At 40.9% G+C, this 16297-nt stretch overlaps 1 protein-coding gene across 1 annotated transcript in view; it reads left to right on the plus strand.

Moving 5' to 3' along the window:
* The window catches only part of LOC110980466 (synaptotagmin-15-like), a 90677-nt gene that overhangs the window by 26726 nt on the left and 47654 nt on the right, over window positions 1-16297 (plus strand). The window contains exon 3 of the mRNA XM_022237162.2: window positions 1190-1813. Coding sequence (XP_022092854.1) covers window positions 1651-1813 — 163 coding nt within the window. The 5' untranslated portion in view covers window positions 1190-1650. The remainder of the gene's footprint in view (window positions 1-1189; window positions 1814-16297) is intronic.

The following is a 16297-nucleotide window of genomic DNA, read 5'->3' on the forward strand; positions in this document are numbered from 1 at the left end:
CCTGACAAAACGTAAACGTTGATGGCGCTTGTTTTGAGACATTTCACCTTGCCCTTTAAATCTAATCAGGACTGGGGATATCGAGAAAATGTGCTGACAGAGACCCGAGGCTTGGTAGACCCAGTGGTGTAAATGTGTGCCAGAAGTTCAGTTAAACGGTATTAACTAAGTGCCTAGTGTTACCATCGTACGTAAATCATGATCTCATAAACGAAATCACAAACAATCGTTAATCAGAATCGACATTGAAAGCTAGTATTTTAAGGTAAAACAAATCCATAATAAAAATGAAGTGCCTTATGCCCAACAGCAATGCCAGCGTCGTGAGAGAAATATATGACTTAGTAATAGAAATATGTGATTAAGTTATGTTCCTTCGGGGAAACTAAACTAAGCCGAAGGTTTTTGTGACTTTGATCTCATTCTGAGAGAACAAGAACCGAGAATACAAAAATCCGCTTACAGGCCGTTTATAGAGAGTGCTGTTGTCCTACCTGTAAAAAGACGCGTCCACACGAAAGTGCTTCGATCACAAGAATGCAAGTGATTGACTGACGTCATTTATAACTTTGTTCTTTTCCCCCCTTTTCTCCAAATAATTTGACTGAAATTCTGGATGCAATAGGGTATCAAGAAAAAATATTCCATCGCACCGAATGCTGCATGGATGTTTTTCGTCATGAGTATTTACACGTATTGCTATAGAAATGTCCACAACAATGTCATGTGCTGACTTTATTGCAGGTTGATTCTAGAAATTAAGGGTCCATTTTTTTTCGAGTCCCTGTCACATCTGACATACGATTTTGTAAGTTCAGAACAAAGTTTCAAATTTCCGAGAGTGATGGATTCGTGCAAATTCCTTACTAAACAAACAGTAATAGTTTGAAATCAATTCCGGTAATATTTCCATGTCAAATAACAAAGGTCAGATGTAACAGGGACACACAAATGTTTTGGACCCCTAATTTCTGGAACTACCCTTGGGATGTTTAATAATTCCTCAGCTTTATTCCAATAGATAACCAATAACCTGACTAAAAGCGGTTTTTGTAGATGTTGTTGTATCCAAGAATATCTTTTTGCATAGAAAGTATCGCACTATCTCATTTATAATGCGTTGCTATTCATCTGTCGTTTATCTTTGTAGAGATTATTATTAGCCACCTGTGCGTTTCCCATCCCGCAGGCAATCTCAAGCTACCACACCCCTGGCGTGATAATGGTACACTCCCGATGACTATGGGGCGGGCTTTATCATTCTCTTATCAACTGCGGATGGCACGTGACCACCGCAACTTCAATAGCTGAGTGTGCTGCTGGTGCAGAGCGACGTTAGCTCACAGACGCGAGAACGTGTACAGCCTTCCTGAGCCAGATGCGACCGTGTATGTGAGCAGACGGTACCGCTGTGGAAAAAAGGGCGGGAGAGATGTGAGGGAATGTGGTAATATCGGCATATCGAGGCGCCGTAGTGGATCTCTGAACTCAAGTGTGCCAGGACCTGTTGGCTTATGTACTTACCCAACACATCACTGTTGTCCAAAAGAAAAAAATACATAGCCATGTCCCGGACAACTGTGGACAAATTCTGAATATTACAGAGGCAGAGAGGAAGGACAGCCGATTAGAGTTTCTGGATTTGCACAGATGGTAGAGGGAGGAGTACGGCGTTCCCAACATTGGATGATTCCTCACACAGCTTCAGCCCCGCTGCAACCTTCCAAAACCAGGCAAGGAGAAAAGGCGTTCATGAGTAATTCACAAGGGGACAAATATCCCAAGAAGGTAGCTGCTTCAAGTATGGACGGAGGTAGGTGAACCGTATCCATGATCAGCCTCCTTGGAGGACATAGTATAATTTCTACTTTATGAATCAAGATGCTTTCACGATTAGAGGCTGATGACAGGTATTGATGGATGACCAACAACCAGTAATATCCCTCAAAGTAGCTCTGTGATATGAATATTGCAACAAACCACAAATCCATTATTGCATATAATACCGAAAAAGAGCAGTGAGCAAAATAATGATAATGGTGATCTGAATTTACCCCTTTGTCAGAAAATTGCAAATGTAAAGATTTAGGTTTTCTTTGGGGCCAAATATGCTTCGTCAGATTCAGTGAGTGCTTCCGTAGCATCGTAGATACTCTTGTATGTCTACTATTTTGTAACTCTGAAAAATGTCTTATTCAATTTGGAGAGTGACAATTATCAATCTGCTTAGCGGGGATTGATTTCCATCGTCCATTGCCCTCTATCACCCCTTCCCAGTAACCTGGCCACTTTAAAGGTAAATCCCTCAGCGATCGAGTGTAAATAATTAATGATTAGTCTTTGTGTTTCCTGGAGCATCCAATCTGCGAATGCCCTTAATATTTCAAGCACCGAATTGGGCCCCAGGGTGCGGTGCCACCTTTGTTTAAGCAAAAAAATATGCATTTTCAGTTTAAGATCTCGTCGGTTTGAAATTACTCCAGTATTAGAAAATCACCACAGTTTAATACTGCCAGCAGCGGCCAGCGTCAATTTGCCACCATTCCCTGCTGCGGATGCCTGTGTAACATGTCGCAGTAACCTGACAAATCGACATAAAGTTCATTATATTTATTAGGAGAATGTTTCAAAATTTTGATTCACACTAGGTCCGTGGACTGAATGGGGTACCATACCCATATGTGTGAACATTATCCAAGTTAAGTCTAGTGCTCGATGTTAATGCAGATGTAAATGAGGAATTTGATGTTGAACCATGGGTCCTAATTACGCATGACAGTTTCGGACGGCCCGCTGTCCCTTCTTATTTCATTGCAAGGAAAACACCGCCTCGGCGTTCGTTCGTTACGGGGAAACTTATTCATGGGTCCCCAGTCTTTAAAAACGCTGAATAGACTCTGGATTGAGAAGGAAAAGAGATGAATGAATCCCCGGACAGAATCCAGAAATCTGTCTCAAAGGAGTCGTCTGTACATCCGATAAAGGCAGCATATTCTTCAGAGCGAATGAGTTATTATTACCTCTGTCCGTGGTCGAAAACTGAAATACCTCAGGGAGCTGTGTGGTCATAGAACTTCACAGAGTTCTCCGTTGATGTATTGGTAACTCGAGCTGATTTCGTGACCTGTATTACACGTTGAGGCCTCGGGAAACCTCTTGTGCACAATCGATATACGGTTCTTTTCCTCGGCAAACTGAGGGGGGCAGTAGGACGTGCGCTGGGCGCAGCCAGCCGCGCGGATCTCCGCTGTCATATTATGCGAGGCGACAGGACAACACGTGCCGGCGTGCCACGAGTACCTACTGTAATGAAGTTTGATGCATTCATCAGCTAGCCCTCTGGCCCATCAGGAATAGCATTAATCTAACGGGGAAGCGAGCGAAGTAGACGTTATCATCTCGCTGGAACTGGACGCGACTTCCTACGTAAACGCCACAACCGGGCCCAGCCTCGGTCCCAGTCCATTCCCCACCCTCTTCCCAAAGCTTGTCATCCCCTTACCACCGTCAGCCAGTGTTCCGTTGAGGAAGTAAGTCCGACGCAGCGCCAATTTGAGCTTTCTTTTTTCAATTAAATCTCCCCCGTCGAATAAATCTTCCTATGTTGTTTGTTACCATTCCAAACAGATCCCTGTGAGATTGGTGTGTATGCCCACTTGTCATGATACCGCCTCATATGATCGCACAGACGGTGACTTCACGTACTGTCATTTGGGTTTTAATCGAGTTAGTTTGCCCTCGTGTAATTTTGCGCTTAATTCCCTGAAGTATGTTTCGGCGGTGATTAATATGTTCCACTTTGATGAATATTTTTGTGGACCAAAGTCTCGTTATTGGACAAGCACTTCACGTTATGCCGTGCATTGACTGGTGAAAAAGTGTCAAAGGAAGGAAATCCAACCTCATTACCTCTTCAGGGTGCCAGATCCCTAGTTGGATTGTGTTATCCTTAATAGGTAAAATGGACCGTGAAAAATAAATCTCGAATCCCTGTTCCTTGGTGATGAACATTCATATTAATGCTTTGCGGTTTCAGTGGGTGATACGTTCATATTTCTTGATCCAATACTCATGACTCCGTAAACAGAGTTCAGTTTAGGGTTGAACTTGACATGAACACCTTCACAGGCTGAACATATGTTAACACACATGATGAAATCAATCCTTTAAGACGAGCCTTTCTAACTAGTTTTAGTATATGGGTGGTTATACTTCTTCAAATCGTTCATAAATAGGGTCACTATGGTAATTGCAGCTTGCATTGAAACTTGATGACGTACGACGGTCCCTTCAGCATCCGCACCCTAATTTGCTGTGCCCGGGGCAAGCATGTTAAGAATGAAAAACTACCCGCCCCGGAAAACTATGCCAGCAAGTCGGGCGTGAGAAAACCGACGTGGAATAAAGGAAAATCGGCAAATTTGTGGGAAAGATTTTCTTGGTGAAAGTCAGTGAAGCTCACGCCCGCCCAAGCAAACGAGCCTTGGACCTCAGGGGAGGAGGAAATTGGGGACTGCATCTAGGTGATACTTCGTCGTGCTACTAAGCATGCCCCTCCTGTATTTAAAACAGACATGCTTTCATAAAGCCTGTCGTGGAGGGCCAAGGTCTTTTGACAATAGCAGAAGCCGTTATATATGATTTGATCGAGTCACATTCAGAGTGTTGAATCTGCGACTTCAGATAAGGATACACCTTAGTCAGATTTGCCCTGACCTTCAAGTGTTATAATAAAAATGCATCTATTCTGGCATCGACAGATTTTCACATCTGAATAGTTTTTCAAAATAATTTCAAAAGAATAAAATGTCTGTATAATAAGAATAAGAATGATAATGAAAATAGCTTTATTTACAGTTGGTAGTCATCTAATCTAAAAACCAGATGATTTTCAATGGGCCATCTAACATTATTAAAATAGTCAAAAAATGATATGCAACTAAATTACGCTGTATTAAAACATACTGCACATTAACTATAGAAATACTCCAATATGCATGCACCATAGCTACGTGTCTACGAACTCGAAGCGACAGCATCAGTCAGACTTTACATTGCCTCTTCATTTGTTTTTTAATATTCGATTCTCTTTGTCAACAAAATTGAAAATATCCTCAGTTCAAATTAGGTACTATTGGGTAGAAATATTGTAATATATTGTCTGTAATGCTTCATTTGCCCGTTGTCTTTGTCTCGTTTATTTGTTGCTTTCCTTGTGCAAATTAACACAGAAAAATTAGGAATAAAAATTTTAAGAAGTGGAGAGGTATAAGTAAACAAGACCTTATCGAGGGCTTCCAGAACCCGTGTACTGTATATTGTTCAGTAAACAAATTTAGTTCAAGAAGTTAGGGCAAAAGACAAAGACTGGCAGAGTGAATAGGCTACCACTTTATAACGTAAACGCATTTAGATCTGTTTGACTTTAACAGCATGTAGATGTCATCTATGAAGAGTTATAGTGTTGATTGATTGATTGATTGATTTATTGTGTGTGCGTTTTTTAAGCTTTTAAATGGGTTATAAGTGTCCTCTTTTGGGCACCGTATTATTGGGTGGCGTGTTGTTGTAAGAACTTTCCATTTTTAAATATGAAGTTTAAATAACGTGCACTAAGAAGTGTGAATGTAATCTCATCGTCCATGGACAGCTCAAGAATGCCTCCTATTAAGCAATCGGCTGTTTTGTGTTTGATTTTTGTTCTGTTACCATTTAACATTCCACGAGACATATTCAAATTAGAACCGTGTCCATGACAATGCAGAACACTAAACTTTGTCTGGTGGTGGAAAGCCAAAATACCTCTTCAACAAATCGAACTTGACGCTCTTACTATATTATTCTATGTATTTTTTAATGTTTAAAAATAGGAAATTTGACTAAATAAGAAATGCATAAATAACTATTTTTCATTTTTTTAGCCTGTTAGTAATAACAGTGGATAGTTGTTAACGCCAAAGGAAATAAAACAATGCACAACACCCGCATGACAGAGATATTACTTCGCATGAGCATTACCGTAACTCATGAAACAGCCGTCATTGTCTATTAAAGGTTTCGCGAGGACATATCTCGGTAGGAGTCGGACGATATTACTCGCTTCCGAGCCACCGGGTGCATTTCGCACACATTTCTCCATGACCCCTTGCACGTCATGACTCGAAGTTGAGGCCTTGGCAAGGTGGCAGAATTTCCCCCTCCCGAAAAGAGAAGCATTGCAATATTGCTCATAAAGCGGTCCATAGTCGTCATATAGTGCCCCAGCCAACAGACGCGAAAGACCCGGATGGTCAGTGGCCATGTGTGTCTCTTCAACCGCAGACAAGAACACTCAATACGTGGCGTAACTTGCATTTTTAAGCACGGGCTCCCTGAAATTTAGGTGGTATGGATTTAAATGTATTACCTCCAGATGAGGATTGTGTGACAAAGCCGAGGTTATTCCTCCTAATGTATTTCTCTGTTGGGCCAATTGGAATATGGATAGTTGATATTAAAATATTTAATAGGATTACAAATGCAATTGTTAAATGCTGTGTTTACGTATGCCAATACAAGATCAGTGAATTATTTTTTTTACATAAGGATCCAAAACAGTTTTTCTGACTTGTACAATTTCAATACCTTGGGAATATTTCTTTCTGAAATCATGGATGCGTCTTAGACTATGGCTGGCAGGTAATTTGTAATGACACGGCCAAAATCCATTTCCAGTATTTTCGTGCATGTTTTTACATGGCTGCTTGCTTGCAATGTTAAAGTCACACCATTAAGAGCAAAAAATCAACGCAATCCGAATTCTAGTGGGAGAAGCATGACATCAAGCAAACAGCTGTGTCCTTCTATGCACGCTTCCTGAGCATAAATGTTTAAATTTTGGGCCATTGATGCCATTAAATACGAGAAGGTGTGCCAGCTGTGCTGTGTTTGTTTGTTTTGGTTTTTTTAGTTTTTTCCAGAAATCAAAATTACTTTTTGGTTGTATTAGCTCAGAATAGTCGTTGAGATGAGCGTGTGAAGATAAGTGAAGCTCTTGCAAGCGTGAGCATGAGCAAACTGAAAAGTAGTCGCTTAGACAATGCAGCACTAAATACGTGCAAATTGTCAGTTTCCTATGGACTAATCCGATTAGACGCCTTAACTGCAGTGGCACCGCACCCACAGGCCCGTTCTTCAGCTTGACGCGCGCGTGCATGTGGCAAATCACAACATCCGAAGGGGCATGTAACGCGCGCGTACCACCTGTCCACGAGCGTTGTGCCACCGCATTACTGGTTTCTAATTCTGGTGGCCGAATTACACTATACGACTGTTTCTCTTTGGCTCATACAAAATCTTATCAGACGCTTTGAATTTTTGTACTTTAAGCAGCCCCTTTCAAAGTAACTTTGAGTACAAGATTCGTACTAAACTGAACGAAAAAGCCAAACATACGCAATGATCAAAATACTGAATTCTAATCCAAGATTATCACATCATTCACGTTCATATTCTTTCCAATCGTGATGTTAAGCGTTGTGGACGCTTGAACCTAAAACTGTACTTTGACGATATAAATATTATAGATCTACTGCCATTGGAAAAAAAGGCAACCATCGTTTCAATATGATTGATCGGTTGTTTAAACCTAACGCAGACCGTTTCTGTTAAATTGGAAGCAAGTGCGTTTCCCACATTTTCAATAAAGACTTCGACCATATACAAGCTCTTACACTGTGACTGTGTGTTGTAGTTCCATGCTAATGATCTTCAGCTGAATTTATATGTAACCATAAATTTAAGGTGTTTTGAAAAGCACAAGGTATGTTGTAAGCGGATGCTTATACATGTCATTTGCATGTTACTATATTATTAGTAATATTAATAATAGGCCTATTAGTATTTACCCACTAACTCTGTTTTTCCATGTGGAATTACTTCTCACGCTCGTAACAACTATTCCTGATCAACGTAGTGTCTTTACAACGGTACGTGGCAGCTGCTTTGCGGTTGTCTGTGGATTTCCGCCATTTTAGGCGCGAGAATTGTTACCAGCCCCTCCCCCCACATAAAGCCTTTTCGCCGCTATGCATGCTTATCGCATACACGTTGCATGCATTGTAGCGAAATTATCATTATGAATTCCTCAAGCAGAGAAGTGTTTTGTAAGATGTGAAATTTGACTACATGTATATTGCATTGCTTTGGTCTCACAATGATTTGACTCCCAGAGGTTGTTTTGCCGTAAGGGATGGCCACATGTCGTGTTTTCGACATCACTGATATGCACATCTTGAATGCGGCTTGTGCTTTCTCTCAGGTCGTATACCGAATTCAACTGGCGTTGATTGAGATCTTCAGCCATGCATGCATCATCCTTCCCTTTGTTTCATGGCGGCTTTAGGTTTGGAGCGAAACTGTCTGCATGACAGCGGGATTTGCAATCGAAAGGTCACGTGGCATCAGCTCCTCTGAGTCGAGCAATCTGTCACAGGTCACTGAACTCAGTGACAAGCAGAAAGATTGACAATAATAGCAAAATGTATTCCGGAGCATAAATACTGCGGTGCTTCAATATGAATGGACATAGAGAGTTCCTAACATTGCGATTACGCCGAAGCAGATCCTGTAATAAGAAGCTCTCTGCTCGATCGCCCTTTATTATTTCATTTGACCCCCCAAATGTCAAACGTAATTAGAAATTATATTCATCTGAATAAATGCAATTTCCTTCAGTGTTTCCACAATATTTCAAGCAGGGACTTTCAATGAGCTGATGACCAGACTCCGTTTATACTAAGACTGGGTAACCACACAGCGTGGTCCCTTTGGGCTTTTGGTGTGAGTGACCGAGATGTTGGATCGCTGGCTCTTGAGACGTTTCCTCGTGCGTGCACGTTCTTTTCAAATCACGATTTATGCAAATGAGTTCAATACTCTGTAACATCTCCCCTCCCCCACCAAAGACTGGAAGTTACTTGAAAAATGTTACCAGTGAGTCCTTGAAAAGGAAGTACCCATCTTTCAGTGTGATATTTTTAGTGAATAATAGGGCATAATTAAATGTGAGACGTGCAGTACCCCTTTTAATAAATCCAAAGGGGCGTGAAGTGTAATGGGACATAAAGGTGCATTTCAGGATATAATTAAATACGTCTGTTGTCTTAAGCCCGTTTGAAGTACTAGCACCGAACAAACCGTGAGGCAGTCATTTCACATGACGGGAAATGCTAAATTGAAGCCAAATATAGTGCTATGATATATGACAAGGTACAACAAGGTCATATTGAAGTGAATGTCGTTCAGATTTCCTTTAATCTTCTGACGTCGCTAGAGCTGGCTGTGTGGGTTGGCCTAGACTGATCGCTCCCTGCATCTTTCTCATTAGCACCGAAGTAAAAACGATCGTTAGCAACGCCGCTCGCCTCGCGCTGCCCAAGTACAGGTCTACGGTGCGTGACACGAGCGTTATATAGAAGGCAAAAACAAAGTGATGAGGCACGTTTAATGGAATACACGTGTTTGTTTTATTAACGACGTTTCTATGCTGGATTGTGGCCCCTTCCTTGGGTCGCGGCTATTTCTCCGCGTTATTACAAGCCCGCCCAATGAACTGCAAGTGCATTTGATAAATTTGTTGCCTAATCTGAAGTTGATAACGGATCGAATGGAAAATTGCTGTGGAGCTGATCACTAAAAATTACACTAAGGTGCAGCAGTATGAAGCCTTCGTTTTCCTTGTTGATCACTTTCACAATGAATATTTGGTATTAGAAAGGGAGGTCTTTTATATCAATGCCAAAGTTAACATTGTTTTTCAATCATGCCCTTTTTGCATGGTATCCGTAAATGTTTTTTTATGGTGATAACAACTTTTTATTCAGAGTATAAAAATTCAATTCCTAAATTTGACCCTCCCTTAAAGTGTCATTGGCGATATCTGCCTGAACTGGAAGTTATTTTCTGCCTGGCTATAAAACTACAGGTTTTTAAATGACTGTCTAGTTGTACATTTTCATTCCGACTTTTTTTTTTACTTAAGATGAGACTTTTGATCTCTACTTTCATTTTTCAAAGCATCTGGTCAGGCCCGTGGGTGGAGTTGGTTGTCGGTAACAGAAGTCTTAGCACCCTGCTTTAGAATAGCGGTCTGAGTGTGCGCATGCGCACTGTAATCAGTATGATGAGCTTTGTCTTTTCTTTGGTTACGTTTTTCCGTCGAGTTGATACGGATCGACCAGTCTAGACGGTTGCTTTAATTCGCATCCGAACAAGGACATTGTAACAAACTGTTAATTAGAACGATGCCCACCTCACGCTATCAAATGGCAGCATCCGTGACATTTTTCTGATGTTTTCCTTTGTTAACAACGACTTTATTCTACATGTAATATCAATGAAATGGAATATGACCAAAAGTATAAACAAACATTTTTATTGGCAATTTAAATTTCAACTGTGGGATTAATTACCAGCTTCCCAAGCTTTCAAAATCGTCGTGCATACGAAATCAGAATTTTTAGAATAAGAATTTATCTATGAAAATAATGAACTTTTGGGAACGTGGATAGTCAGGTTGGTGTAGTGGATTTGTCCTCGCCTTATACCTGTGCGACCTAGGTTAACATGTGGATTGGGTATTCAGTCCCCGCCTAATTCCTTGGGTTTTCCCTGAAATGTTCATTTTGGGATTTCCTCCCACCTCTAAAACTGAACATTTCTTCGCTGTCTTATTTATTATCACTTCATCCTGTAATTGGCGCTAAATGTGCTGTCGGATGAACTGACTGACTGACAGACAGACTGACTGACTGACTGACTGACTGACTGACTGACCGACCGACCGACCGACCGTCCGACCGACCGACCGTCCGACTGACCGACCCACCGACCGACTTTAAATATATTGCAGTACTGTAAGACTGTTGAATGTTTCGTCTGCAGATGGATCATAATGACCATCTGAGCAGTGAGGGTAAATACCAGCGCTTTGTCAAACATTACATGTGTAGGCCTATCTGCAGTTCCCTTAGGACATGTTGGAACTTCAATTCGGATGAATGCAGGTATCAGACAATGTCCTGTATTGTCCATCAGTTTTACTTCGGACTGTTACAGTGAGATTATAGAGTGAGATGGAGGTATCATGTTTAGACGCAGTTATGGAACTATATAGTACACTTTCATTTGTACCAATTCCTCCGCATGTGGCATGTTTACTGCTAAGCAAAAATCATATTGTTTAGGATGTAAATATTGCTGTTGTTAGTTGTTATCCAAGTAAGTGATTTTTGGACGATCAGAACTCGATTGCAGTGGTCTTTCTGTCATTTTATTTCATTTTGGGTAACCTTCCTTGTAGTTTCCCAGTCATCTTCCCCCCCCCCAATGCTGGGCACGCTAATTATGTTGAACTATCCTCTTGCCAGAGTCTGCGATGTTTAACCAGGGACATCATATACAAAATGTCTGGACTCGCCACGCTGTTATGTCAATTAGGCCATCGTTATTGTAAAAATTCAGAATGTTACCATGTTCATCACCTCTGTTTATTGTACAGATAAAGTGGATCTCATTTCATTTCGCCCTTTGAGGTTATGCGTCTACATAGGGGCCAATTTCACAGAGCTAAAGCACAAAATTTGCCTAAGCACGACAAAAACTTGCTTGACAAATCAGGCTACCAGCCCAAACTCCATGTGATGTATATTGGTTTGGAATGGTATTCACATGACAATGACTCGGCAATCACATAGATTTTGAGCTGGTAACCTTTGGTTTTTCAAGCAAGGTTTTTTGTGCTTAAGCAGCTGTATGAAATTGGCCCCTGATCTGATGCCTTGCGTCTGCGCAATGCATGTGACGTCACAACAACTCTTCCCAAATTCGTTTTCGAGTGTCAGAAAATGTAAACAATGAAAGCAACGCTTGAAAACATCTCGTGAATGCAAATTGCACGAGGCTGAAAAAAAGACCTATCCATGGCATTCTGCAAAACTAGATTACCAATTAAGGGGCCATCACTCATGGAGACCCCGGCCGTTGGTGCATGGTGTGTTTTAGCTCTGAGTTGTTGTATACCTCTACGGCCCTATTTTCCACTATGCATTTGATTCTTATTAGGTGTAATTTGTCTCGACGTTAGAACGTGAAAGCCCCAAATGAACCGGAATGGATAGGGTATAATTCAACAGTGCGTTAACACAAAGAGGCTCTGATGTTGTGGGATCTTGTCAGACAGCAAACAAGTGTTAGACTTACGTCAAGGGTTCTAGTACAAACAAATTCAAAGCATTTCCTCGTACACCTTACAAATCCTGCCTATGCTTATGAAGTTGTTAACGCTAATCTTTTTTACCAGATGTTAAGAGTTTCATGTTTGATATCAAGAGTACAAGTCTGCCAACAATAATCCCATTTTTTTGAAGGAGGTGGTTGCAAGGAACAATAAAAATCAATTAAAGGTTTGATTGAATCAAATTGTAGGCAGTTGGATAATTCACGATGTTTCATGCGCTTTAAATACCTCCAACAAGTGGACACTCACATGGAAACTAAAACATTATATATAACTAAAACATTATCGCTGCCCAAATGGTTCGTTGCAAACCCCGAAATGCCGAAACTTACAGCCAAATCGATGAAGAACATCCTGTGCAGAAACTTCAGCAAGGTATATTGTCTATTCTTTAAATCATTGACTAATGGGAAGTTGCTTTTAAGGCGAACATGGATAGTAATGCTGTTTTGAATGTTAATAGCAATGTGACCTTTTTACCGAGACAAGCTATCTTACAGCAGTCACTCATGTAAATGGTAAAATAAATCCGTCAAAATGTAAACATGAACCTTTGACAGCAGACAAGAAATCGTGCGGCCAACAGAGAGAAGATTGTGTGTTTTTGTTACATGGCAAATATTAACAGCCGTCAAAATCGACCATTTATCGATAAATGCGTCAAACATTCCTTAAAAAAAAGCGTTACAACGTGCGGAAAATCTCTGGGCTTTGTGATTGGCTGGAACATTTTTTCCCTCTGCTGAAATTCCTGCGGTGGCAGCCATTAGGCGCAATCGTATGACAGATCGCATATTGAATTTCAGCCGGGCCCAGTAATGAGTAGGATTGGCTCCGGCACGGCTAGCATGCAAACTGGAGAATGGACTTATAAATGACACTGGCCAGAAACATTACCTTAATGGACATGAATTTCCTGGACAGGAATTCAGCCGAAGCTGGGCCTTGCCTTTAGAGATTTAGAGCAAGTGCAGTCGGCAAAAGACGTACAAGGTTCCCTGCTCATTTTAATGCAATTCTAACTCGGTGCTTTGGTAAATGACTTTCAATAGTACCGAAAAAGTAACATGCTTTAAGTGCGTGGAAGATCTCTTGCTTTATTCTTACGAATTATGGAAGTTATTGTTTATTTCTCTGTAACAGGTTAATGTCAAATTTTTGAAACTTGCCAGTTGTAATAACCAAAAGGTGAAGTAACTCTGTGCCCTGCTTGACTCGTAGCTCGGGGAAACTTCAAAAGGACGACAATGTGGAATCATTTTCCGTGAGGATTATCTTCCATCCAGACATATTTCTCTAGTTCATTAATGTTAAAGACTGAAGCTCAATTGGACCAAGAGGGGAGAGGCTGCTTACTTATCCTACTTCTAAATGATTGTCAAATGGCACGTAGGAATATTATGATACAACACAAAATGCATCTTGGTACATTAGTTGATTGCGCTTGAAATTGAAAAGTGGTTTAATTCTGCCAAGAAATCGATCTTGGAAATAGCATTCAGAGATGTAAAAGATGTACCACTCAAACCTTCGAAAATCGAATTTTTCTGAAAAAAATTCCGTCTTACTCGCAGATTTCCTCATCTGTACTAATCTGGGTTCAAGATTACGATACACGAAACGCATAGAGAAACTCAAATCAAATTAGTACTTATTAATTGTACTTGAGTTGTTTGTCTCTTTATTTCGTTAATTGAGTTTTCTGGAGTTTTTAATCGTGCTTTATAGCCTTTGGGGATGTCCTTTTGAAATGCTTGTATTACACCCATTTTAATTATCAAAGCAAACCCCTTTCTCTTGTATAAGTCAAGCAATTCAGTTTTTTCTGCCTACTTGAATACATGCTTTAGCTTAATGCTATTGAGGCACTGGTAGGGAGTGAGCGAACTTGCAAATGGAAGCCGCAATGTATCTGTTTTCGCAGATTTTTATCGAGTTCACCGCGTTGAAAAGTGGCCGCGGCTGTAGAAACGAAATCGCATTAAATACTATATCAACATTGGCAAAGGAGAGTACCCGGTAAAAACCGCGCGAAGGTTTTCAAATACACACACACGGGCTCTCTCAATCGCGTAGCGCTAAGTGGCAAATTAGATCATGCCTACGTGCCTGGTAGCCTGCTGTCCACTTGATGTCTCCTTCATCAGTACCCTAGTCATGCACAGTCCGGGTTAGGATTGGTATGTGCAATCAGGCTGTCGATTTGCTCTAGCCTTATTGATCCATAGTCCGCACGCCGATATACACAATATTCCCCGGAACCAGTCGGCCGGGAGGTAATAAAAGTGTCTAAATTTAAACCTTTGAATTTCAAGCGAAGGAACGATAAACGCAGTAGTGAGACAACGTTAGGACGTTGCTTCCAGTTTTACGATTTCTAAATTTCAAATGAAAAATGGAACACTGTCTTTATTCTTCAATTTGCTTTGCATTTCTGGCATATCCGAATTTCTATACATAATATGTTCGAGTATTCTCGCTTTGGGCTTGAAATATGTATATAAACAATCTTTTTAATACCGAATAGGCCTAAACCTCTATAGTGTTTTAGACTCAGTGTATTTCGAATTAAATACGTAGAAAACGAGGTTTCGTAAAATATCATCACTCAATTTAATTCTAATTATTCTGTCACATGTCCGAAAAGAACTCTCAGTTATATTGTTGGAAATAAAAATTAAGGAGGTATAACATAATTAATGTGTCATAAAGCATAGCATACTGGGAGCCAAGCCATCAGATGCATGTGGATGCAAAAAAAGGTTTCATATTCTGAAAATGATGTACCTAGGTAGGCTTCTATCGCTTCACTTCGCAAACAGATAGGGTAGATGTTTCGTTGGCCTTGACAACCTCGTGTTAGAGTAGATTGGCTGCGGTATATCGTTGGTAACCAATGGATGTGCTGCTCGTTTGGGCTTTATTAGTTGGAGACTATCTTCGTCGAATCACATAGGCGTCGAATGCTGCCATTCAGCCTCGCGTGTTCCCGCGGGTACCACTGCCACGCGCGTACTCCTGCTATATTTTTGTCTTCGCAATCTTCTACCGCCTCACCAAATCCCTGAAATTTGGCACTTAAGGTGGTAACGTGATATCCGCTGGATCCAGACACCCCGTTTCAATTAATATTAAATAATTGGTCGGTAGCCACGAGGTGATTCGGACGATCGTTCAATGATAATTGAGCAGTCTATTTTTTCGCATGCACTTCTAGATCGAGACGTCCCTGCATACTTAATGGAGCTATATTTCAGGAATGTTAAACATTTTCGGCAGGAAATCCAGAACCATTCTTTGTCGATATTGTCTTAATTATTCGTATTAACCCCTGGGTCTCTGGTGGGCTATTTTGAAGGTAATGAACAGCTAACCGGCACGTTTTTTAACTCAAAAACAAACAGGCGCATATGGTTTTCGAAAGATTTACCGGTGTGTTTTCTGTGAAATTCAGGCGACAAATGCACTATAACAATTTGATAAGTCACGAGCATGCTCTTTTTCTTAATGTATAAAAGCGGATAATTTACGGTGCTGTAGTATCTCAAAATCCTAAGCATCTTTCCTTGGTGTGTTTCTTCGAGCATAATGTCATTCACATGGGGTCCCGGGGCTCAGCCTGAATTTGCAACAAATAAGCGCCTAGAATTCCAAAGAATTGGCTGCAGTAGCTTTGCCTCCTGATCCCACAACTCCTAGAATTACATCTGTTCTCTATCGTAGCCCAGTCTTCTCGGATACCACTCATTTTGTAGTTCAAAAACAGACCCTCACACCCAAATCTTCCTCCTTCACTGTTGTCAAAACTGCTCCGTGGTTACCTTGCCGAAACACCTGACCAGTGATTGCTGTGAACATCAAATTCCTCTAAGTTACAGCATCATGGCGTTTCGTCAGCAGACACAAATAAAAACCACAACTCCACCCAAAAGTTGTTGCTGCCTAGTGAAAGAATGATTATGTAATATGTTAAATGAACGAAAGACTGGGTCTGGGTTGATGCAACTGAATCTTCTTGGA

The sequence above is a fragment of the Acanthaster planci genome, linkage group LG19 (assembly GCF_054643075.1).
Source record: "Acanthaster planci isolate LZ-2023a linkage group LG19, COTS_SCS, whole genome shotgun sequence".
Classification (NCBI taxonomy): Eukaryota; Metazoa; Echinodermata; class Asteroidea; order Valvatida; family Acanthasteridae; genus Acanthaster; species Acanthaster planci.